At 41.7% G+C, this 26,893-nt stretch overlaps 1 protein-coding gene across 8 annotated transcripts in view; it reads right to left on the reverse strand.

Moving 5' to 3' along the window:
- RAD51B (RAD51 paralog B) overlaps window positions 1-26,893 on the reverse strand; it is a 434,666-nt gene that overhangs the window by 380,814 nt on the left and 26,959 nt on the right. For 4 of the 8 annotated variants that reach the window (XR_007889797.1, XM_051622427.1, XM_051622432.1 and 1 more), the window contains exons 2-6: window positions 19,725-20,229; window positions 13,137-13,230; window positions 12,214-12,327; window positions 9,304-9,420; window positions 2,594-2,730 (exon numbers count right to left, since the gene is read on the reverse strand). Coding sequence is in view for 7 of the 8 variants with exons in the window: in XM_051622427.1 (XP_051478387.1) it covers window positions 2,594-2,730; window positions 9,304-9,420; window positions 12,214-12,327; window positions 13,137-13,220 (452 nt within the window). In the remaining variant the exon portion in view is untranslated. Of the gene's footprint in view, window positions 1-2,593; window positions 2,731-9,303; window positions 9,421-12,213; window positions 12,328-13,136; window positions 13,231-14,409; window positions 14,477-14,780; window positions 14,950-19,724; window positions 20,230-26,893 lie in introns of those variants that run through there. The other 4 variants (XM_051622426.1, XM_051622429.1, XM_051622428.1 and 1 more) reach the window with 4 other exon arrangements.

Raw genomic sequence — 26,893 nt, forward strand, 5'->3', positions numbered from 1 at the left:
TGATTACAAAAATTGATTTCCAGACTTCCTACTGCCATTCTGTCTATGTGTTCCAGCATTACAATAGCGTCCATGTCCATTTGCTCTAGTGTCCATGTTCTGACAAAGCTGAATGACAGACACCACCTGCACTGTTACAGCTTTCTCTTATGTAAGTGAAAAATATATAAATCACAGACATCAGTAGAATAACTTATGTTAGAGAATAAATAAAAAGACTACAGAAGAAAAAAACTAAAAAAACTCCCTGCCCTGAAGTAAAACCTGCCACACAGAATGACAAAAGAGAAGTGCCTTTCTGCAAAAGAAACAAAATCAGCCAGCTTTATGCAGTATCTTTCTAGGAGCAGCAAGCATTACAGCCAGTGTGAAGGCTAGAGCCTAACAACTGTCAGCCCTAAGAAACAGCAGGGATACAAACACTCTTCTCAGGCTTTCTGTAGATACTTTTCAGTTTCAAATAAAAATGGTGCCAGCTAAATGCCTCCATTAACCCTTTAAAAATAAATTGCTATTAAATGAATATTTGACCTCTTATCTGAAGTGTTTAGAAAAAACCCAAAATCTCTTCTACTTGCCATCTATTAATAATATAGGATTATAGAATCATTAAAAAGTTCAGGTTAGAAAGAGAAGTCGGGAGATATCCAGGCCAACATCTTGTTCAAAGAAGTACCAGCTTTGAAATCAGAACAGGTTACTTGAGGCTTTATCTAGTCGTATTCTGGAAGCCTCCAAGGATGGAGGCAGCACAGCCCCTCTGAGCAACCTCTTCCAATTCTTCACTGCCCCTACAGTGAAAAAGGTTCTCCAGGTATCAGGACAGAAGTGGATTTCAATGTATGCTTGCTGCCTCCCTGCCATGCACCACCATGCCATCCCGATGGGCTCCTCATGGGTAAAGGAAGGTTGCTGTTAGATATGCCCAAAGCTTTCTCTCTTCTAGCCTGAGCAAGCCCTCAGTCTCTCCACAAAGGGAAAGTGCTCCAGTCCCCAACCCTCTTAGTAGCCCCCTGCTGAACTCCCTGCAGTTTGTCATGTCTTTCTCAAACCAAGAACCCAAAACTGGACAAAGGATCTAAATGCAGTCTAAGAGGTATGCAGTAGAAGGGGTAAGTGATTCCCTCACTCATGCTGGTGCTGCCCCTTAGAGGCTGCAACACAGAGTATAAGATACAGCTTGTTTGCTGAAAATGCATTTAGCTACCATTACCAACTGAGCAATACTAAATATTACTGAATACATAAATATTTTCATCCTTAGCAATAATGTTGTTTTACCATGTTTCCTTTCCACATCCTATTCTGTTTTCAGCAGTTTCATTTTCACTTTCACTTTTTTCTTAAGCATTTCAAACAAACCTTAACTCATCCATTAGATCCTACCCTTTTTTCCTATCTACATTCCAGGGACCTGAACTAAAAATTAAGTGGTTTGTAAAAAGGAAGAACCATACTGTGCAGAGCCACTGCTTGAAGTTTTTTCTTTTTAATATTACACTTCTGGTGTAAAGTAATTCAAACTTTTGTGAAATTCACTTGCCAAAAACATGTTTAAAAACCCCACCCTTTCATCCATAATTCCAAATGATTAAACAATGCAAATACCTTTGATTTGATACTCCAGATTCATCTTAAATACATAATTGATTTTGATGAAACTTTTTTTGCCGTTTTTTTTTCTACAAAAACAAGAATAAGAATACTGTATTTGTACTTGCCCAGACCCTGAACTTTTGAACTCACCAATTCCAAACAGTGACAAAGGAATAGACATCTCAAAAACATCAAATCCTCATGGTTTAGAAAAGTTGGTAGATAAAAGTAAATTAGAGCTACCTTTACTGAAACACCTCCAAATTATTTCAACAGTTAATGAATCAAGTCAGCACATGACAGCAATAACCAACACATGCAGACATCTATAGGTCTCAAATAGGTACAGCACATACTGTCACCTGTCCATTCAGCAGTGAGAAGATAGCATAAGTGTATGGCTGGGCCCCTTCAGTTGCATCAGCAAAGCAGAAGATATTAGAAGAACCAGAGATGGAACAGAGTTAAGGGAATATTGTATGGCATGGCCACTAAGAACACAGGAGAGATGTGAGGTTACGGCAGGGAAAAAAAAGTGCAGAAGGGCAGGGGGCCTCACTCAATAGAAACAGGACATAAATCTGAAGGAGAACTGGCTATGTCAGTCCTACTGTTCACAGGAAAACCTCCATTTCCTTCGTACTCAAAATGCTGGGCCTTTACATCCTCAAAACCTTCCTCTAACTCCACCAGCTAAACTGCAGAGAAAGATTAAAGATTCAGGACTGTTAAGACCATTTACAAATTACAGAGCATGTCATCCACCTCATCATACCACACACGGAATCTGCAACATCATATAAATTAGGAAGGTGAATAAATAATTCTGTGAAATTAATTTAATCATCTGTGGAATAAGTGCACATATGAGATGAATATATAATAACTACCATAGGTATTGACTTTATAAATGCTTAACTGTTGCTCAGAAAATAGGTTCTGAGACAAATGGTGCTAAAGAAGTTGCAAGTGTGTATTTTAGAAACTGGCATCTTACCTTTCAGCACTGAATGCAGACTCTGTGTCAATGTATATAACAGCCCCATCTAGTCCTCCCATGCTTACAGGCAGTGTAGCCACAACACTCACCATAATACAAAACTGAGTTTTGCCACAACCTGGTGGACTAGTAATCTGGAAGAAAAAAAAAATAAATTAGTAATATAAACAAGAAATTTCACGCTTATTTCACCCTAATTATATGTTTAATTAAGACCCAGGACTCCTCAAATTCTGCTCTTCTAGTTACCAAAGGAGGAAACAGTCACAAAAAGATAGCCTGCAGCCCACAAAGAGCTACTTACTCTTTACAGCTAACTCTTGGATCTGTCCCTTTCAGTCAAACTCATCCACTGAAGAATAAACAGTCCTGCCTCAGCATTATGCTTCTACTTTACTTCTTTGACATCCTTTTTTACCTCTCATACTTAACATCCTCTACACTCCCCCTCCTCCTCCAAGATCTTCCCTAGAGCTACACCTAGTTCTCATTCTCTGTGCTACCTTCTAAAATAAAGCATAATTAGAAGAATCACAGTTGACATTCACATGACATCAATGGCCTTTAGAGCTGAAAAAAAGTCCAGCATTAATGAGATCACAGATGTAAATGCCTGCTTAGGAATCATCACTACTTTGCTGACAACCTGGTCTCCCTTGGAAATCACAAGGATAATTGCTTATATCCTGTAAAGACTGAATGTTCAATATGAACCACAAAAGACAGATTGCATCTGCCCCAGAGACTACAGTCTGCTATGGAGCATGTGTTTGGCCATTGGTGTTAACTCCCTATTACCATATTTCAATATTAACACCATTTAATGACCCAGACCAGCTTTAACCTGCACTTATGAAAGCCTGCTCTGGTTAAGCAGCATTCAAGAAGAGCACACTCAACTTGGGTGAAATAGCTGCAGTATGATTTTGGCTCAAGAGAAGAAACACAATGATCAAAAGAATACATTATTTGATGAGATCTTCCATTTCTGAGAGCAACATTTTTCTACTAGAGACGGCATTATGTTGTTCTTTATCCACTGCAGATCTTGCAGAGATTGTAAATGAATGCTGAGCTCTCTGTTCAGATAATCATATGTTCATTACTATTACAGGGGGTTCTTCAAATACAATATCACATTGTCACTGCTTCTTGGAAGGAAGATGGTAACATCTTAAATACTAATAGGGCTGAAAACCAGCAAATACAAAGCTGAAGTGACTTTAGGCACTAAAAACAAAATTATGGGTTCATTCTGATGCTAGTAGAGACTAATAATGCAAGGCAGAAGTAAGCTTCTTCAGGAAAGTTAAACTACAAAATGAAGCATACTTCCTTCAAACACCTAGTACTGCCAAAACAAAGGATTAAATACAGAGCTGTTATTTCAAATTAGAAAAGAAACCCTACAACAGACAAACTGAAAACCAAACTGATTTTTGAGCTGAAACGCACAAGTGTTTTTAAGTACAAACACCCTTTCATGACAAGGTACCACAGTATTGCTATGGTTTCATTTTAAGCAGCAGCAGCAGCATGAGTTGAAGTACAGAGAATCTGCAGGGAAACACTAACAGGACTGCCTTAGCAACAGTTACACATTACCTACTGTTAATAGTTGGTTAAAACCCCTTCAATCACTTTTGTCTTTAAACAAGGTCTGAAAACCAAGCCGTACCTGAAGCTTTAATGCAAGAGAAGAATTAGATTATTTTTGTTTAGAAACCTACATTACATTTAATGAATTACAGATGAGGAGTTAGTCATATTCATGCAATTATCTGGCCTCCATCTTGTGTACTTAAATTACAAAATATCGTATCAATAATGGCTGCCACATTTTAATATGAACCCATAACATATACAAAAATTGTAGAGGCAATACACATTCCTTAGACCGTGATAGCCAAAGAATCTCACCAGCTGTTTCTAGTTAAAAAAAGACTTGAAATACATGAGAGGAGGGCATCAATCCAGTTGTTCAACTAAAATGTTTGGACAACTGTGAGGAGACCTCAGAAACATTTGTAGTTTCACCCTTGCCTAGGAGGTGCATTTGAATCAACATTTATTTCAGTAGCTGATGCAGGAGCTAATTCAACAGAGATGCTGTAAAGGCATCTAAGGATACAAGCACCAGCAGAGAGAGGTAATTTTGCAGTATGAGCTAGTACAAGAAAGCAAGCTAATGCCACAAAACAGCATTTCTGTTCCCAAAACAAGTGATACTTCTTTAATCAGCATTCCTTTAAATGACATTAAAATGGGATTTTAAATAATCTACAATTAACAATTTTCAAAAACTGTCACATTTTATTGTATTTAACACTGGTTCAGCAAGTGTTTTGAATAATACAATCTTACTTCAGAACTAAAAAAACAAAACTAAAAAAACCTCTAGTATAATTTCAATCAAATGTCTGCAAAAAAGTTTGCTTAGTGTTTTACTCTAAATTTGCTCCGGAAAAAAATCTAGTCCACCCAAGTAGAAATGTGAAGATTACAAGAGTTTTTCATTTAGCTCTGCTTACTAAAACAGACTTTTATTTTTCAATAAGCTATATATTATTGTTTCTGGCACATCTGTAGGGTTTGGCTGAAGTCACAAGGAGCTAATTCTTCAGCTACTACGGGATTAAACTCTTCAATATTCACAAAATCATTACTTTAATTTTTCCTCAGAGGAGTTGGCAAAAGCTGCAACATCTGACCACAAAATTTCAGCTATGATTTCATTTCCAACTTAAAACTTAATAGTGGTTTGGGAAAAAAATGGTCCAAGGCAAATCAAATGCCACTGACACTCAAAAAGCAAACAGCTTTGGCTGAAGAAGATACCATCACAAGTCTTAACCCTGTGGCTCATCTAGTCAAATTCCAAGTTTCCAGTCACCCTCACTGCTGGGTAAAGTAACAGGAAGACAACAATTTAGCCACACCAGTCAGGAAGTAAATGCTGCACACAACATGCTTTTGAAGAGAACTTCTCTCAGACTTAGAATATCTACCTAATAAGAAAAATACTGAAGGGAATCTGTCGATCACCTTTGTTCTAGTAAGTTGCAAAAGAGCAATTTATAATTATTAAGTTCCAAAATCACATGAATCCAAAAGCAACATGACCCAAAAGCAATCACAAGCTGCAGTACAGCATCAAAGTAGCAGTAGCAGCCACTTGATAGCTTTCTACTAAAGATTCATCTACCAATCATGCTGAAGAACACTTGCAGTGCTGCCAACCTTTGGAACTATTCAGATCTCATTACTCTTGCAAAAATACTTTGCAAAATCTCCAGAACCAGGCTTTAAATGAGAAACTCAGTTTCTGCATAGTTGATTCTTCTCTGCCTAATACGTGCCCTAATCACTTTCCACATTTAGTACCTAAAAGGCAGATAAAAAGCAATACTTTTTTTTAAGACACTTCTTAAGTTAGTTTAGACATCTTAAGTTTAGACATCACTTAAATTAGTAATCTAATTTCTGGAGACTACCTAGTTCTCTCTATAACATTTCTGATTAAATAGTTACGATGCATCAGTACTGTCAATCAAAAGTGAGTGTGAAAGCAAGACCAAGTTACTGGTAAAAGGATGTAGTCCTTGCAGTTCTGTTCTCATCCACTAGATGTCTTTTACAGACCTCAACATCTCAATCACCTTGTGACATCACCTATTGAGGGTAACTGCACTAGGCAGGTCTCTACTTCTTAACCAAAATGTGTTAGAAAACAAAACAACAACAAAAAAAGATATTTTTTTTTTTTTCAGAAGAGAAAGTACACCTTCCCTGGAGCAGTGCTTTTTATTTACAATGAGATTAAATTTCATCCTATCTTTGAATATAATTTCCCCCCAACTACCTTTAAATACATTGATACATAGAGAGTGTGACCATTCTTAAAATAAAGTTTAGCAACAGTTTCCCAGTTTTTCTCATATCTAAAGATATAAATATTTTAATGAAACACTGATTACCAATTGATTATTGGCAGCCAAACTGAGAAGTATTACAAAAATACATCGCTCCAGAAAATTAAGCAGTTGCATTTGCTTCCTGAAGAGCATTATTTAATACCATCTCAGGAAAACAATAATTGACATCCATGTTTTGAGATCAGCTGTTTGCAGAACTTACTTTCAAATTATTAAAGAGAAAAAAACATTTTAAAAAAACAACACCCAAACTATAGAAATCAAAGGTTAGCTACACTCCAGTAAAACTCCCAGAAGGTCAACCACTGCTTTTCCTCTATCCCTCTCTGGAGCAATGCCAAGACCATGATAATCAGCAAGCTTAAAGTCTATCAGTGCTCCAATGAATACTACCTTGCCATTCTTCAGGCAAGGACAGGTCAGACAGTCTGCACTGATTGCTGAATGAGAGCTACACTCAGGATTAAGAAAAAAGACAAATATTCATGACATTGTTATCAGAAGCCTTGTAAATTAACTGAGTGGCTCTTCCAACCAAAAGGATCACATCTACTTTTTTTTTTAATTAAATTAGGAAAAAAATATTCGAGGATCCTTTAAAGCAAACTTTTACACTCTGGCCATCTTTTTCTCAAAATTGCCAAGCCATAGGAAGGAGGGCAAAACTGACTGGGTTATCTGGGTTGACCTATAGAAGATAACATGCTTGTTTTGGGCACCACCCATGAGTTAGTTCACAAGCTCAAGGACAACTGGCATATCAGAGAGAAGACATCTCTATTCTACTTCTTTCTCCTACCTAGGCAGCAGTGCTGCTTACATTGCAAGAAGCATAATTCAGAAGTTTAAGTGGCACAAGCCTGTGAATAGCCCCTTCTTTGCCTCCATCAAGGAAAAGTCAGTGGACTAGAGAGAAATCCTGGAAAGCCAGATGCTATCTGCAAGAAAGTATTATTTCTTTTCTAACACCGGCTGTGCTATTTTATCAACTGATTGCATGAACAATAATCCAGAAGAAATGGAGACAAACTACACCTAGCACAGTCACTGCTTTGCTGATCAAAATATTTTTAGGAACCAAGAACACATCTCCTGCTGAAGGCACTATACTCAAGAGCAGCAAAGTTACAGCCTCAGGACCCTGCATACCCTACTACTGCCTTTAAGAACAGCTCGCTCTTCTTCAATGAGACAGAATGTAGCAAGTCTTTTCTCCCAGAATATAAAGAGTTGCAGCACTCATTTTAAGATTAAGTTCTTCCAATCTGATTTTTTAATAGTAAAATGGTAACAAAGCTAGGCCTAAATATGAAGAAAATACTAATTCTGACAGATCAATATAAGTTCATGGATGCTTTCCTAAACACCTGAATCATGTATATTCCTGTACATCATACATAAATACTCAGAATCTTTAAAAAGTAATATCCCCTCATGACATAATAGTTTACTAGAGCAGAAACTGATACAGCCTAAACTCAATGTTGTTTAAACAATAATATGTTATAAGTCACTCCTGGATTTCATAAGTGATTTCTATCCGAGATCAAAACCAATCTAGTTTGATTACAGGGTGTGAAAAAGATGTATTTTTCTCATAATAAGATTTTCTTAATTTCTCACTTCTACTCTACTGTGGCAATTTGTCACAGCAGACAAAGAAAAGCACTTTGTAAGGACAGTTAAAGCATTGAAGAAAAAAAAAAATCAACCTGTCTAAATTCAGAGCACAAGGCACACTGCTTTTTTCCATGCATTTCAAGTACACAGCTGAGTTCAGAACTGAACTGCAAGAAGGCAAGTATGACCATACTGCATAAAACCAGCGTCTGACTAGCTCAGGATTCCATCTCTACTAAGGGCCTACAACAGATGGCTGGGGGAATAACATAAGAACAGGGGACTCATCTATTGGTACTCCCTCCAATAGATACATTTCTTAATCTCTGCTTGTAGCTCAGCAAATTCCTAAGCAAGAGATTGCATCTTTGTCTTATTATAATACTCAGTGACTCCTATGAGCATCTACAAAAATCTTGTATGTTCATATTACAGAAACTATGCAAGTTATTATTACTTCTATGAGGCCAGACAGAAATCCAAGTACTAGTAGATTAAATGCCTCCTTTTTCTTAAAAAAGAATTCTAAGCAAAATAGCAGTATTGCATCCCAAGTCCAGAAAGTGACAGTTATAGACAAATATGCAACTTCTGTTGCAATGTATGTGCATATAATACAGGCCTTAAAGTAGTGGTTCTTTTAAAGAATCTATTATGTACTACTTGCATGAATTAGTAACATTTCTATAAAAAATAACATTTCTATAAACATTTCAATAAAAACGAATGACTTGGTGAAGACAGAATGAGTTGGTATTAAAAGGATGGACTCTGGATTCAGCTCTAATCACAAAACCATATTGCAACTCTCCCACTGCAAAAATCCAGCCAAATTTCCTGAAAAAAAACACAAAAAACTCTTTTTTAAGAAAAACAGGGTCTCCAAAATTTTTTAATTCCTTCATTTTCCTTCTTACCTGACAAGCTGGGGAAAAAAAAACACAACACAAAACAAACAAAAAAACCCAACACACACAAAAAAAACCCACAAAAAAAAAATAATCACAAAAACGGTGTAGCCTCTACCAATTTAAAAAAAACCTTCTCATCCAAAATTTTTGTGCACTTTGTGGTTACAGCATCTGACACAAGACAATCAACCTATTTGTGACTTCTGACTTCTACTGCAGTAAAACATGCAAGACAAATTACCTCTGTGAGGGATCCACAGGGCACTCCACCATGCAAGACTTTATCCAAACTATGCAACATGGTGGATAAAAAGGCTGAAGAGGGATTGACAGAACTCTTCAGTTTCATTTCATAAGCCTATCAAAGGAGGGGAAAAAAGCAAAAGAAAACAAACACACAAATCAGAAAATTATTTTTTTAAATGGAAATAGCAAATTTCTCACATTTTATTTCATCAACCTAAATGGACTTAACACGTGTCAATGAGAAAACTATTCCTGTCTTCAGCTATAATTCCATTTAAAGCTCCCAGAGTAAATGTAGAAGTTTGTTGTGTCTCCCTCACCACAATATTAAATAATAAGCCTTTAATAATGATGAATCAGAGGTTTTCTCTGCTCCTGTTCAACAAGGCTTGCTTTCAACCTGCAAAACTCCAATTTCTAAGTAATAACTACACGTACAATTTGTGACCAATGCAAAACACTCACATGAAACCTAAAACCAAGAACTCCCTGGCCAACATTTATCACCAATTTGAAGCTACCTGAGCTGAAAGACAGGTTAGCTAAAGATTCCCAAGTCTTTGAACAAGCCTGGGATGATCCTGTAGCCATTCACAATTTTCCATTTCTGTGAGGAACACTAGTCAAGAAGATCCAACAGATAAAGCTGAAAATACAAAGCCCTGATACAGCATCCCATCATAACCTGCCATGACTGACCACTCCAGAAAAACCCTTTCTCTATGCCTGAGAGAAATGCAGGCATCTGATTTATCCCAGTTTTAAAATAGTCTGCTGGAAATATGGCATATTATGGAAGCACCTTGACTGGAATAATCAAAAACTAAGTAAATAACCACACCACCAAATCCTTGATGTTTCAGTCCATACTTGTTGAGCCAGCAAGTGAGCATTTTTGCTGAAGTTGATCAGAAAAAATTCCAGCTAGCTCTACCAGCAGGCTGAGATAAAATAGTGTGTACCTCCTGTTTTTATGCTACAGTTCTTCCCTATATTATAACAGGTAGCATATTGGAATAATATTTGAAATTTGTTCAGACCTCTGTTCTTCAGCTCTGTCAAGGGGAAACATGTAAAAATAGCTTTCAAGACACACAACAATTTTTACCTCACTCAAATAGGATCAGAGTTTGTGCTCAGATTAACTTTAAGAATGAATACATGTACTGATGAAGAAGGATTTACAACATATTTTAATTTAATAATTTTTTGTTTAACCTCTGACAGGACTTAAACCCTTTAGAATGGAAACAAACCCTGTAGACTGTGAAAATAATATTCCCGTCCAGCTTTCCTGCCTAATATGGACTCTAAAACTATCCAGTGTTTCCTGCATTTAACCCACAAAGTTAGAGTGGAATCAAACTTTCAGTTTAAAAAAAAAAAATTTAAAAAATTGTTAAATCGGGAGTCCAAGTGAATGAAGAATTACCACATCCTTAAGACAACCTTTACCAATGGTAACTTATGTCAGTTTCTAAAGATTTTCTTATTACTTCCCATTTCAGGGATTTATTTTTTAATTTACCTTCCACCCACTGGATCTTGTTCAGCTTTTTGTTCAGCTAGACTCTAACAGAATTACCTCTTCTATTCAGCGTGTAATCTGATCAAGTCACCCCTTTCCTAACTTCTTCTCTGATGACCTCATCAGGCTTCACTCTGTACTTCTACTGCAAGGCAAGTTTTCTAGAAACTATAAGTTTTACTGTATATTCTGGCATACTCCAGTTTCACTGTCAGTGTTTCCAATGTTGCATCTTAAGAGTACTTCCCCCTTACTTGCAACTCCTATTATCCAATTTTTTTTTTTTACTCAAAGATGTTGTCTAACCTTCTTGTTACACCAGTCACTCTGACCTGAAGTCCACTTGAAATCTTGTGTTTGCTAAGATTTAATCCACATCCCTTAAAAACAGCTAATATCTTCTGTTTCTGAAAGTACAGCCCTGTACTGTATGCACTTACACAGCTGGTCATCTATCAGCTGGCTGTGTATTAACAGTCCTTGACAACTGCTGACATACCTCAGTGTCTGCTAAGCTTCTTGGCAATGAAATATGATTGAATAGTGATGTGTGGATGACAGGCAAAAGCAAATGCTTGACTCTATTTAAAACTTCCATCTGTCTTTGATTTATTGATTGTTAACAGTTATTGATGGAAAACCAGTAAGTAGCTAGCATTTAATTCATTCAGAATAAGTAATTAATTCTGCCTATCACTAATGCAGTGTGTTTATGAATGTGAAGTTTCACACAGCTATTGCTACAGTTACTATGCCAATTACACATAAGAAACAACTGTCCATGCCCCCTCTGTTCTAAAAAGACACCATTTTTAACATCTTTTCACATGAATTCAAAAAAGAAAACCAAATCCAGCCACTGCATTGCTGCTAACATCTGTTTCTCTCTTGCACTCTCCCCAGTGAAGCTACCAGTAGCCTAGACCACACTACAGCTCATTTACGTGGATGGAGAAAATCCTCAAGATATTCTCAGGAGCACTTCAACTCTTGGCACCAATTCTATGTATAAAACCAATTTATACTCAAATTCTTATTCTTTGCTTGCAATAAACAATGTTTTTTTCCCCTCAGTTGCAGAGCCCAAACTAGAAGCAATTTTTATATGCTAGATGGCAAAAAAGAATGCCATGTTTCCCTGTTGCACTCAGAACCAGTTCTGCAAGCCTGAACAATCTCTTGAGGCTACACTGACTAATAAAAGTTACTGAATCAAACTAAAGTGCCTCGGAGATCTAAATCTGAAAATACAACTTTTATTTAATTGTGCAATCAAAATGAGACATCACAAACCTCCCAGGTAAAACAATGAGTGGCACTGTTTAGCTTTTTCCCAAATATTGTAACAAAACCAGAACCAACACAAGCACTACTTACAGTCTGCATTTTGGGAGCACAAGCCCGGCTGACTTTACAAACAAGCTTCTGCACATCATAGTAGCTTTGTCCTGTCACTTTCATTAGCTCCAAGAGGGAAAGACATAAAAAATCCTGAAAGATGATAGAACAGTTCAGAAAGCTCAACCTAGAAATTAAGACTAGGGACTAAACAGATGCAATTGATACACATCTATAACACATTCCACAGATTTACCAACTGTGCCATGTTATACACTATTATGCCATACCTCTCCTACCTTTCTGTGATACCAGTAAATTAAAAGGAATTGTATTCATATTTAAAAGTCAAAGGACCAAACATGCAAGAACCATATGATGGAACTGCAACAAGATAACACCCTTTTTGCCCACAGAAGTCTCTATCTACCTGAAAAATATTCCAAATACATCAGGTCTTCTAGATTGCAGTCCTAGGACTAGGTCCTGTGTTTATGATGCATATTACTGCAATACATGTGGCTTGTTGGCTCTCTTTAGGCGAGCACTAGTAAGAACAACTTCAGAACATACTGCTGTATCAACCCATAACTGATACTGCAACAGCACGGTCACACACTGGATTAAGAAGTGTACACATTTTTGTGAAGTGTTCACAAATGTATGTCTTACACCATACAAGCAGCAGCTGCACTCCCCTGCCAACATAATCTTCATGTCCTTTAGAAGTGAAGATAGTAAGGACATACAAGTTCAACTGTTTTAGTGAGGTAGCAACCAGGAAATGCCCCCTACTTTGTAGAAAGTAAAGCTCCCTCTAAATTAAACTACCAAAACAAGTAGTTAAAAACTACTTAAAACACACCCCATACCACCACCCCACCACCCCCAAAAAAAAAAAATAAATTCACCAAACCAAGCCCCAAAAAACACATTCCACAAACATAAAATAACCCTTTCACCTGACAGGTAGTGATCTGATGGTGACTCAGCCTTTCACAGAGCTCCTGAGGCAACCTTGCTCTTCGTAGTTTCTTAGCAGCCATGCTCCCCTATCTACAGGGCAAACAAAAAAAAGCAAGTTTTATAAGATGCTTGAAATAGGACTACGCAGGCAATTACATTCACTCTACAAGAAAGAACAGGAATGCATGCACACACACGTGTGTGTGTATATACATATATATATCCACACATTTTTAATGTGATCTAGACTCCCCATATAAATCTATGTCATATTAAATTATATTACTACTCTGAAAGCAGTTATGTTAAATTGTATCTCTTCATATTTGACCATGTATGAGATCACGCCAGCATGAAAAGAAGAGTCGGACAGATGCTTTGGGGACAAAAGCAAGCTGGAAATTACTCAGTATTGAACTGAACAAGAATTCCTCATGCTATACTGTACTGGAATGAAATAAGGTTATCTTTGGATGCCTAAACACAAATAGCAGAGTAATCACAGTAAGTATTTAGCCCTAGAATATATATTGCTAGATCATAACACTCCATTCTGGTCAGCCAGGATTCATGATAGGTCTACAAAGAACAGGAAGGTGCCAGAAAGGAGACAGTCTCAGAGAGACTGAAGGGCTGGAGACATACTTAAACATGCAAGACTCAAGTTGGTCAAACCTGTCAAACCCATCTTATAATGTTCTATCTATCAACTATGAAACAATTGCAGTTAATAAAGAGCAATTTAGCCAACAGTGTAAAAAAAAAATAAAAATATCAGAGGTTGAAGATAAGCAGGTGAAGACAAGAACTAGAATGAGACAAGAACGAGAATGAATGTAAATATTACTTCATTCTACAAGTTAAGATAAATACCATTGGTACAAAGTAGCAAAAATTTCGGTACATTCAGTCACTTAAGGAAACTGCATTTATTGAGATTCCTGCTTTAAAAGTATCTGATTCTTTCAGATAAGCTTTAGACTATTTTATGAAGCGGATACGATTACACTACCACTATGAATCCTTCTCCCCTTAGCCCTCAGCTATTTGCATTTGTCCCTCTTTTTGGTTTTGACATTTCATTTTGCTGAACAAAACTCTGCAGAAGGGCGTTCAGCTCTGTACAACCGAACGCACGTTCTCCCAACCCATACACCTGCTGGAGCACAGAGCTGTTTTATACGTGTCATTCAGGCAATGTTACAAGTATTCACTGCATCAGAAGCCCAGACAAACTCAGAAAGCTTTTAAATAATGTGAAATGCCTACAACTTTTGGGGATGCACGGGCCTCCGGGCCTTCAGTAGATGGAGTCTTTATTTCCCTCTCTACAAAACCCTCTTTAGACAAGAGGCAAGCTGAAGGCAGGAGGAGCTCAGTGTCCTTCGTTTTACCAGCTGCGCCAGTAACCGCAGGCCCGGCCCGGCCCGGCCAGGCGCGCCGCGCCGCCCGCAGCAGGGCTGGGCGCGGGGGCCCAGCCCCGTCCCGCAGCCGGACACGCGCCCGGGCACAACCTCCGCCGAGCGCCGCGGCGGCGGCAGCCACGGCAGCGGGGGCGGGCAGCACCGCGTCCCGGGAGGGGCCCACGCACCGGGGCACCCGTCAGGCGGAAACACACGCACACGTGTATCGGCACCGACCTACGTCCGGCGACACGTGCCGCGGGGATGCTGGGCACTGCCGCTTCCCCTGGAGTGACAACGGGAACTGACGGGCCCAGCGCCCGAGGGCCGGCAGCGGCGGCACCGAGCCCCCCTTCCTCCCGCCGGCCGGCCCCGGGGACCCCGCCGCCGGAACCCCGGCCCGGCCCGGCCCCTCCCCCCCCGGGCCCGCCGCCCCGGGCCGCCCCGCCCCTCCCTGCTTCCCCACCGGCTGCGCGAGGCGGGGCCTGCGCTCGCGACCCGCCCCGCCCCCCCCGAGCCGCGGGCACCCGGGGGAGGCGGCGGCGCGCGAGGCATGCCGGGAGCGGCGGGGGTGCCCGGGGGCCCGCGTCCGGCACCCGCTGCGCCCGGAGGGGGAGCCGCTCCGGGCGGGGAGCGGCCGAGGCAGCGTCCAGCGTCGGTAGCAGGCAGGTGGGAACCTGAGGATCTTCAGGTCCCTTCCGGCCTTCACCGTCCGATGGTTCCGTGACCCGCGCTCCTGGGCGCTGGCGCCTCCGCAGAGGTGGAAGCCGCCGGGCCAGGGCCAGGGCCAGGGCCAGGGCCAGGCCATCGAGGTGGGGTGACTAAGTGTGCTCCTGGAGCTGTTCTTTCACAGACAGGGCTTCCATTCCTTTACTCCGGAAATCCCTGCTGCGCGCCGCATCTACAGCATCTCTAAAACCTGCAGGTCTTGAGCATCGAGCGCGTTGCGGGTACGTTTGTCAGTGAAGAACACCGGAACACTGATTCTTCAGACTGAGGGCTTAACAAATGTCTGGTCTGCTGCCAGCTCTCAGAAAAAAGTCTTCTGGCTGAAGCAGCTCTTACCCCGCGGTAAGAATGTAACAGGGAGAATCAGTTGTCAAACACGACTGACATGACTTTACTGATGTTTGTAGCGTGAGTTTCCCAATTCACTAGAGGTTATACCAGCAAGTACCTAAGTTAGTATTCTATATACATCTGCATCATCTTTACAGCTCTAAAAATTCACCTAACTGAAGAAAAAGCCAGCCCAGTGATACCTGGGATGCTCACTGAAGGCCCGTGCATTATGAGCTGCATGGCTGGGGTTTTGTCTGCACTGAAAAAAATGCTACAGTGAAGCTGAGAAATACAGAACGCTTCAGCCCCTTCTCCAAAGTAGCAAACAGGAGAAAACAAAACGTAGCAAGAAGCTGTCATGAAATGCCGAACAATAGTAGTATCAGAAAGGGTCAGTGGACTTACTGTTCCATTCGCACCTGAAGGGAGCACAGATGCCCTAAGAAGTCCAGAGGATTTAAGAAGCTGGACAGGGAGTAAGCAGCTCATACAAAAGCAACTTAGTGCTTTAGTGAATACCTGGGTGAACAGGGAGAGGAGATGAAATGGAGAAAGAGCTCCTCCTAGTGCCTTTAAAAGTTGGCTTGAAAAATACAAGTCACAATGGAGAATAGCTGTCTAAGGGAAGGGATGTCTGTTTCTGTGGCTTAGTTTTTCTGGAAGCCTGAGGACGCGACTATACTATAATTCTGTCATGGACTATTGTGTCCTGCTTGGTGCAGGGATAGCAGGAGCCCTATCTTCCCATTAGAGGTGTAGGAAAAAGTAATACTACCTTGACAACTTCCCCCCCTCCTCCCAACAAATGCAGCAGGGCTTCTTCCCTTTCACCTGCGGGCCAACAGGGTTCCTTCCCATCTTCTACAAAAACAGAATACCTGTATTAAACAGAGAACTCTTTGGGGATATTGAAACTCTTTGGGGATATTGAGTGAGGCAAGCAAATCTTACCAGCATGCTATTTTAAAAGATTTGTGATCAAACCCAATATACCCTGGTGCCTCTCCTGCAAATTCTTTGTATCTCGTTTCTCAGTAGAGTCATGACACTTCCACTCTCTGCTGCTCAGATACACCTTTAAACCTACTGGTAAATAATTATGCATCATCTTCTCCTTGTAACTCAAGAAAGTTAATATTATATATTCAGAGGATGATCAGAGAAGTGTTTACATATGCCTAGTCACCATCAATGTTCTCAGGCAGCAATACAGCAGGCAGCCCCACAGCTTCACAGGATCACAGAATTGACATGGCTGGAAAGGACCTCTGAGATCACAGAGTCCAACCATCAGTACAAAAAAACAAAACAAAACGCCCCAACCACACCACACAACCTTGCCCACTAGAGCATCTCCTTAAGTACCAAATCTACACAGCTTTTGAAATACCTCCAGGGATGGTGACTCCACCACCTCCCTGGGCAGCCTGTTCCAGTGCCTGATCACTCTTTCAGCGTATAAATTCTTCCTAATATCCAATCTAAACCTCCCCTGCTGCAACTTCAGGCTATTTCCTCTGGTCCTGTCATTATTTACTTGGGAGAAGAGGCCAACACCCACCTCCCTACAACCTCCTTTCGGGTAGTTGTAGAGGGCAATGAGATCTCCCTCAGCCTTCTTCAGACTAAAAAACCCATAGGCTTGACTAGGAGAGCAGACACCAGGGAATCAGGGCACCCAGCAAACAGCTCAGCTCCCATCAGTCTGCCATCAGTCAAGCCCCTTAATGACAGGGTACCTGTTTTCCTTCTCAGTTTTGGTTTTACCTATTTAGACTTTAAACAGTAGTACCAGCCAAACAAACTTATGTGTCAGGTATGACAAAGCAGGGAGCTTCTCTAGTCTAAGCCTTTAGCTGCCCCTGGAACTCATAATAAGGGATTAATACACTAAGAAATTATTACTTTATAAGAACTGAGCTTCACCACATTAATTTAAGAAGGTCCTTTAAACTGGCAACACTGGAGCAGGACTTGCAGGAAGGGAAGCGTAACAGCACCAAAAAAGGAAGTCTCTTAGAAGCAGAGTGCTCTAACATCAAACATCAATTACAATGAAAAAGGGAATGATGATTAGCTTGCTCAGGGGCAAACCAAAAGGGACAGAGTCTGATTTGAAGGGTACAGGATTAATTACTTACCAGTTCTTATCCAAATAAACACAGCAGTTAAGTAATTCTGCAAGCTTCCAGAATTGAAAAGATAATGGCAAAATTATTTCTTTCTGGAACAGAATCCACAGAAAAGTTTCTTCCTCAAACCCAAGACAACCTTTTATGAGCATCTTCACATAATAGTTTCACATTCTGGAATATTTTGGATCATTCACTCAATTACCAATGCAGCATCAGCTCACTGATACTAGCTACAGTCCTCAGGTTTATTACTATTTTTCAGCTATCAATTCTTGCCTCAAAATTAGCAGAGATCCTCTGCCCCTGTAAAAAGAAAGTGTCTCCCCAAAAGAGTTCACTCTATGAGAGCACAGCAACAACTCTGACTCACAAGGGTAATCTACATATTCAGCACAATTCCCCACCTTGCTGACTAGAGTCTAATTAGTCTAATATATTCTTACTCCTTGGGGTTATCTACTTGATGCCTACCACATTATTAAATAAAAACCAAAACAAACCCATGTGCTTCTGAGACTGGAAAGTGATTGTAGACCAGCTTGTGTTTTCCTGGGATCAAGGTCCCAAGAGGTTGCTAAATAACAGTACACAAAGGAACCTCCAATGAAATATTCTCTCTGTTGCTGTGTCCCCAAAGGAGATGGAGATTTACTTCCAACCCTTTGAGGTTCCCTCCATCTCAAAAAGGGGAATTTAAAGAATCACACAAGGAGGCCTGCACCCTGGTTAAAAATGCTTTCTTTTCCATGCCATCCATACCATCACAGCTTTAGCAAAGGCACTTCACTTGAGACTTTCCCAGCTGCAGCTTCTCCAGGGATGATGCAGAGGGAAAGCAAACAATCTTTCTGTTGTTTCTACAAGCTGCTCAGCACAACCTCACTGTTATCACTGGCTATAATAAACAGATGAAGAACAACAGACCTGTGAAAAATCAGCCAGTTTTCTCATTCTTACTGATTTTCCCCTAGTCCTCTCAACAGTTTGTGGGCCAGATAAATGCTTCTCCCCAGGCAATGAACTTTCTTCCTCCTGCTCAGGAAGGATTAAACCCAGTCATAATGAATCCTCCTCAGGTATTAGTGAGGACCTGTCTGACCACACACATTTACACCCAGGGAAAATAATATTTTTCTCAGGACAGGCAGAAGGCATTTGTTTTCTACCTCTTCATCTTTCTACCTCTTCAGTAGATTCAGAAACGCCCATTATCCTCAAAACCATTTCAGAAATATTCAACAGCAATGTCAAGTTTTTTAAGAGACCATCTGTACCTCCTGCCCTCTTTACACAAGAGCAGACTAGCCACCTTCACTGCTACTGCAGGCAGAAGGACAGACCCACCTGTTCATTGCAGATTTGAAAAATTCAGCTGCATTTACTTTCTGCCCAAATTACAGCAAACAAAATGAGAGACCTCAGGGATTATTCCACTTTTAGCCTGTACTCATCTAAGCAGATTGCCCTCCAAGATCAGCTTCCTACTTCACTGTAGCTGTTTCTGGTTAAAGGGGCAGCAGGAGTCATTTGAGTCTTTCGGCTGTTTGTATTTCCCTATTAAATTTCTGTTAGCTGGGAAGGTCATGAACTGGCAGAGCAAGAGAATCATAATCAATGTGGAGATGTTACCAGAGCAGAACTTTACCCTTATGTGCTAAACCAAATTTACCCTACATAAAAACAGCCTGACCTTCTCATGCCTTTTGCCTGTGCCTTACCAGCACCCCTGTTTTACTGCCTTGAGTTTCTGTTTACTGAGATGCTTGGGTTATCCCAGTAATGATGTCTGCAATCACCAGACATTGCCACTTTCAGCACAAAATGCCCTTCAGCTTTCCCTGGGATGCTGAGGGAGACCAACTATAAATATCACAGCACTAGGCCTTTAGGAGCATTGCACAAAGCAGATAATATCTGCCTGAGGTAGTCCTCAGGTCCCCACTGCAGCTTTTTGTTGCTAAAGCATGGAAAATCTGCAGCATACCTTTATTACTCAGAAACTTAAACTAAGTTTAGATTTTGTCTATGAAGCAGATCTGTTTCACTGTGACCAGCAATGGAAGCACACTCAGTAGTTCATGGTTGCCTTTTGATCAGCCTTGCTCTCTGGAGACATGTGCATCAAGCATGTCACTCTGTGATCCTTCACAGCAGCCAGCCTCTGTTGAGAAGCCATAATTAGACTAGAAAAATCAAAGCACCTTGCAGCGACCAGAAGTGAAAGTGCACTGTACACCCCTTGTCACCACACACAGGGACAGACACCATGAAATGAGTACTGATGGTGCCTGGTTTTAGCAGTTACAGTAGGACAGCTGTTGCCTTCAGGTACAGCCCTCACTCCATCTGCAGAGTTCTTCAGTGGATAAAAGAGACAATGGGAGCCAGTGGACTTTACAGAGAGCAGAGCTTTTTTGTTTGGACATCAGAAGAGAAGGGTAGATCCCAGACACTCATCTCCATGCAGTTCGCAAAAATGGTTGGTGCCCCTGAAAAAAAAAGACAGACTCATTCACGTACAATGTACAAAGAAAATCAACCCTACTGTTAGTATTTTTGTTCAGCTCAGTACCCATGTTCCAAATCAGAAGGTTCCTTGTTTTTTGGAAAAGAAGTCTTCACTTCGTGATGTTCCAGATTCATTGCACTGAGAACCCAACAGCCAAACTGAGCCCAGTAGCTCTTTATTTCAAACAACAAACACACACACCAGCAAGTAAGCAAAGCCTGTAACATTTCATTCCATTAATTGCTTCAGTCTGGGACTTTTGGCTCTTACATGCTTTCATTTTCCTTATTTTTAAAGCAATGAATGAGATCCCTATGGCTGGAACTACAAAAGAAACTGCTCCAGACATCCTCACCATCCTCCCCAGAAGATGCTGCTGAACTGTTTCCAAAGGTGGCTAAGTGGCACAGAAGAGAGAAGAAACCACCAAACCTGGGCAGAGAAAGCAGAGGAAGGTCTCCACTCCTGCAGTCTTTGTGCCTTGCAGTGTTATGCCTGACCCTGAAAAAACGAGACACCTCCATGCCCTGCAATTGAATGTTTCTGTCACACCTCACCTACGAGGAACTCGGCAACCTCAAACAGGATCAGACCAGAGACCAAATGTCCTCCAGTGTCTTAGCAGTGTCAACAAACAGATGCAAGAGATCTCTCAGTGGATAATTATAGAAGACAGAGGAAAGAAGACACCAAATTAATTCCATGGTGATTACTTTTTACCTTGAAGCATAGTGCTTCTTATCCACTTTACTGGGATGAGCACACAGCAATAATGGGTTCAGATATCACCCCAGGACTCCACTACAGCAAATGCAATTGCTGTAGAGTATCCAGACAAGCATTCCTGCCATGCACTGTTTGGGCATGATGCCATAGCTGTGATCACATTATCCTCACCCTATGTTGAGTATCTATGATAAATTGATTTTACAGTCATAGCTATTTTCCAAATCACTACAGCATATTATATTAAATGAACTATGCAGCAAATGAAGCCTATACTTAACTGAAGTAAAACAGGACATTTGTACATCAAGAAGCTGAATGCCTGATTAGCTGTTTTGATGAACCAGGGCTCTATTAATTGTCTGATAACTAACTTGTGTTTCAGTGGTCCTTAGGATACAGGCTTATAAATCTGCAGGAAGGAAGCATCACAGTCCAGTCCAATTCAATCCAATCCATTCCAGTCACTGAAGGCATATTTTTCCCAAACCTCAGGAGTTTTCAAACCCAAGAGGGAAAGGGCTTGAAATGAGAACACTCCCAGCCTTGCAAAATAAAGTGCACCAGGTGCCTCTGAGCTGACAGAAGATGGTGTCATCCTGCATTCATCACTGACTTTCATGATAGCTGTGCTGTCACGACATCATCAGGGACAGGAGTATCCTAGGCTGTGTGACTCAACAGCCTTATGGTACCAAAGGTTTAATTTAACTGACTCTCATTCATTCAGCTTCCACTGGGAACTGCGTGTTTCTGTCACCTCTCAGCAGGGTGTCACTATCTCACACACAAAGGCAAATTATTTTTAAAAGTTTCTGATTTGAGCTGGCTTGATTTTAGGGCTTACAGCTTGAAATGCTTTCAGTCCCAGGGGTGCACTTTTAACTTGAGCTATCTGAAGAAAATCAGGGTAGAGATGTCACAAACTGGTAAAACTTGAGTCACTCTAAATTTATGGACACTTTTCAAATATCTAGGCTTGAATGGTAAGATCAGGAATGTAGACAAGTCATCAGGGCTGGGAAATGGGCAGATGAGCATGAGACTTTTTTGTCTTAATTCTCAATGTTATGTTTAAAAAATACTCTCTAAATATATCACCCGACTTCCTTCTTGCATTGGTGAGGACCCAGGATAAGGTCAGTGAAATGAATAAAATTACACAAAGATTAAGAACAGGGTCAGGGGTTTGGGTATTAAAAATACGGACCCTAAATACCGTTTTGGCTGTTTCTTTCTCTCTGCCTTTAAAATGAGAGGGAAAAAAGAAGCTGGGAGGATGAATAAATCTCAGATGTGAAGAAAATCTTTGGGCTTTCAATTTCCTATTATAAACCAAGACTAGAATAGTAAAAAAGCAGCAGAGGTCAGGAATGAGACACAGTGAAAAAAACCCAGCGTGCATGCTCTAATTCCAGGGATAATAGTCTATCACTGCTTTGTGTAAAAAGAGGTGCTGTGAGAGAGAGGCCAGAAATAGCAGGTTTTGCAGGGTGAGAGAGGGATACTGTTATTCATACTAGATCTATGGATGGTTCAGTCTGAGGTTTTGTAGCTGTAATTCCAAGAGTGTAGCATCTGCCACCCCATGCTGCAGCCTCTAACCTAAACCACAGAGTGCACATGCCCTGCTTTGCTTCTGGGAGGATTTAGAAGATGAAGAACAATTCTGGAGCCACCCCAGAAGCCAAGACCTCTGTATCCATCCCACAGTGCCCAAGGAGGGCAGATGTTTGGTTTCTGCTGGATAAGCTTTTGGCAGGAGATTAAGCTTTGTTGTGGTTTAGCTGCTGATCTTAACCAGATAGCTATCCCACATCTCTGCCAAAAATGCCAAGAGTCTTGGTCTTTTCATGCAGTCTGTCATCAACTGAAGTCAACATACTAACATCAAAACTACATATTTCAAAAGAAATGGAAAAGATAGGTTGCAATGGGCATGAATTCCCTCAGTCTCTCCTCCCCATTCTTAACTTCCTCTGCTTACCAGTGCCTCCATTCTTCCTTCTGTCTTCAAAACGTGAAGAAAAAAACGAAATCCCTGCCACCACATCAGCCACAATATTGTGGATATTAAGGGAATCCAAGAAGAACAAGACATTGTTCATATACACCAAAGCAGGAGGACTCATGACCTCAGTAAAATTACATATATTATTGCATTGCTTTTGAATAGCTGTGCTTCAGGCATACCCCTTGGAAATTAATGTTCTCCCATGCCTGGAAAAGGTTAGATCTAGATCCAAATGTCATGGCCAAATGTGGGATTTCTGTCTGGTACGCTGGCTGGGGGAGCTCAGAGAATTACCACAGACTCCATGTTTCTCTAGATGTCGCAGGGATGTTGTGACCCCCCAGCTCTCCAAGGCTGACTCCTGCAGTGCTGCTGATCCCTAGCAAGGAGGTGGGATAGGTGCCAGGAAAGCACATTCTGACAGGCATTTTGAACCATCCTTTTTTCATTGTTAAATTTACTCCCCTACAAGGGGACTACAGCACATGGCAGCTGTTTGCAGGGTAAGGAGGGAAATCAGAGCTATTTACGACATCTGCTCAAGGGCTCTTTGTTATACATGCAGCCACTGCTTTATCTCACTGTAGTTTCTATGTTCCACCACACAAACGCTTTCTGGCATTTACCATTTTTGGTACCATGAAACTCTATGCATGAGGGTGGGGGGAAGATGTTTGGCAGTTCATGTTTGAAGGTGCCAAACCAATGCCTCATAGGGCTCTGCAGGTTTTGGAGGGAACCTGCTAAAACCAGCTCCTTTCTCTTGTGCCGATTTCAGCACTTGAGGTAAATCCTGGTTTCCTTGGTTAATGTTTGCTCCTTCCTTAGGAAAACAGTCATGGAACTTAGAAGCGGCTTTGTCTGAGGTAAGATTTAATAATAACTGAGGTCCATGTTACCCCTGGTGCCGTAACTTATTTCAGCATCCAGCAAGCATAAAACATTATCTTTGTGATTTAGTAGCATTTTACATTGAGCCTGCAAGCTATGAGTGATGGCATGAGACACAGAACTACGGATAAATTAGTCCAGACCAAGGACACTGCCTTTTCCTTTCTTTCAGCAACTGGAATGGGAAGGCCCATGTCTCCACTGGTGTATGCTTTTGCCTTGCAAGTGGGTGGGCTTCCTGTTGGGATGGTCCAGGCTCAGCACCCACCAGAGCCTGGGAGAGCAGCACTCACCTGTACTGGGCCAGGCTGGTGCCAGAAGGAGCTCGGATGGCAGCTCACGCTGCACCCTGGAGTGCCTGTATCTCTACTTGAATTCTACTGATAGTTACTGATACTCTCAAGTCTGGGCTTTAGGGGGACGACTGTTAAGGCTTGGGTTTCTAAGTCTTGTGGAATGGGTAATTCCCATCCTAGCAGGGCTCCTTCAGTCTTAATTGCTTAATATCCATAGCAAAGAAATTAACTGTTACATGGGATTGGTGTAGGAGTAAGCAGCTTCTTTGTAAAACCTCTTTAAAAACACAGAAAATATCTGGCTTTTCAGTGTGTACAGTCAGGACCCCTGAGGGTTTTTGTTGCAACTTTGGACACAATTCTCTCCCTTGCAAGATCTTCTGTCCTGGCCAGCTGACGACTGCCTTGGCAGTGGTGTTCAAAAACACCTTGCTGTGACAAAGTCCCCTTTCCGCCTGCCTTTACAGAGGCAGACAGTTTTCCCCCACATGAAACAACCTTTTTACTGTCCAATGATTAACCTTGCTCCTCTGCTCAGGCTCAGCCCCAATACTCAGGCTGCAAGGTGTTGTAGCACGGGGCCTATTCAATCAACTGCTATTTTTGTAATAAAAGCTATCCCTAACAGAGCCGTAGGTAAAATCTCTCTTGGGAGCAGCATCTCCTGCTGACTCCATATAGGTGGCTTGGCAGAACGCCCTGTGCTTCACAGGGGGGTTATTTTACCCCTGCTGCAGCCTGAGAGGCTTCTGTGGCATCCAACAGACATTTCACCTCCGTTTGTTTCCTGGGAAAGTAGCAGCGCAAAACAGATGGGAAACGGAGCCAAGTTCTGGGAGGTCACTGTAACAGCATCACATGCAGATCTGTCTCCCGCTGGGACCTGCACAGCACGTGAGCTGTGCTGGGGAAGCCGGAAAGATCTTTCCTGCTCACACTGGGGCAGAAGATCAAACGGAGCTCTTGGCCAGGAGGCCTGGGATGCTGCCTTCGCAAATGGATCGGTCTGGCAGATCAGCTTTCCCGCTGGGGTGAAAGGGAAGGAGATGCCTCAGTTAGCACAGAAGGCAGAGAAGAAGGGTGTCTGGTGGGTTGTTTTATTTCTCTATACAATTTTTAAGCCAGTTGGAGGGATTGATTAGTCTCTGCTCTGAAGATGTAGATGCAGGGAGCGGGAAAAGGTGAGAGCTTAAAAGCAGAACTAGCAAGAAAAGAGCATTGATGTGACCTGTCAGCGATACTCTGGTCTGCTGTTTCAGGTTTCTGCATTTTTTTCCAACACTGTAAACTTTCCTCCTTGGCATCTGCCCTTGCATTCTGTCTTCCCTTCCCCCACCGCCCCCTTTAATGCCAATGTCCTCGTTTCCCCTTTTGGACCCTTTCACTATGCAGGGATTAGTATCTTGCTCATAAATATGTGAAACAGATACACAGATGACTTAGTTTGCTGGGTTTTCTCAGGCTGGTGAGACAGACTGGCATGGGGAGAAGGGTATGTTCTAGCAGGTCAGCTGTGTACAGGATGATTAATGGAAAACAGATATACAGGACACCAGCAGCAGCCCAGCAGGGAGACCTCAGGGGATGGGAGTGATGTGACAAGACATAAAGGTCATGGAAATAAGGAAGCACAAAAGAGAAAGTTGAAGATGTGTCTGCCAGGGAGAAAGGATGAGAGCAGGGAACATGAAAATCAAAAAGGGGCAGAAGTCTGCTCTGGCTACTGGCAGCTTGAGTTGCTGGTAACTCGTCTGGGAAGAGATGCCAGAGGAGCTGAGCAAAATGCAGGTGGGGAGAGACAATGGCAAGCTAGGAGAGAGGCAGAGAACTGAGAAGTGAGGACATGGCAGTGAAAGCTGTGTAACTGGATGGAGGCACACAGACAGCTAAGCTGAGCAGGGATTCTCAAGGAAGAGGAGGGACAACAGAGAGCCATGAGAAGGTGATAATGAAGAGCTGGAGAAGGTCATCCTGAAGAGCTGGAAAAGGTGACAACAATGAGATGGAGAGTGCTGTGGAGCCCCGGCCACAGAAAAGTTGCCCAGTGGCAAGATTAAGTTGCTAGATCCAAACCAGAAAATTGAGATGAACATCAAAGCCCTAACATTCAGTAAGACCTTGCCAGCAGGGAGTTGGTGAGGTGAAAAGGAAGTACAAGACTCAGGCAATCAAAGCTGAGAAATGGGGCTTGATGGACCACACATGGATGGCAGCCAAGGCCAGGATTCAGGTCGGTTTTGTGGGCAGCCATAAGATCACAGGCAGCCTTGCTGGGATACAGCATCAATACCAACTTCACCACCAGCACCATGCTGGGTACATGCCTACCTCTTGCCCAGAGACCAGTGGCCAGGGCCATAGCCTGTGCTGAGTGTTTGGGGATGTTCATGAAGCTCTCAGCAGTCACACAGCACAGAGCCCCATCAAGCACAATGCTGGGGGCTGCACTGCCTGTACTGTGAGATCAAAGGGCAGCTGTGCCTTGTCATCACATTGTGAACCAAAATATAATTATGACCATGCTAACTGTAATCGGCCTCTGCTGAAGAGCCAGATGACTGTCCAATAACACTAAAAATCTGTTTTGCTAAAGCATGCCAGCATCCAGGTAATGTAGACAGCTGGGTGTCATCTGCAGGGGCATCCCAAGGAGGAGGTTCCTAGTGTGCCACCAGCCATGCTGCCCTCCACTGGCACCACTGACATGCTCAGGTCAT

This window comes from Apus apus, chromosome 5, assembly GCF_020740795.1.
Source record: "Apus apus isolate bApuApu2 chromosome 5, bApuApu2.pri.cur, whole genome shotgun sequence".
Classification (NCBI taxonomy): domain Eukaryota; kingdom Metazoa; phylum Chordata; class Aves; order Apodiformes; family Apodidae; genus Apus; species Apus apus.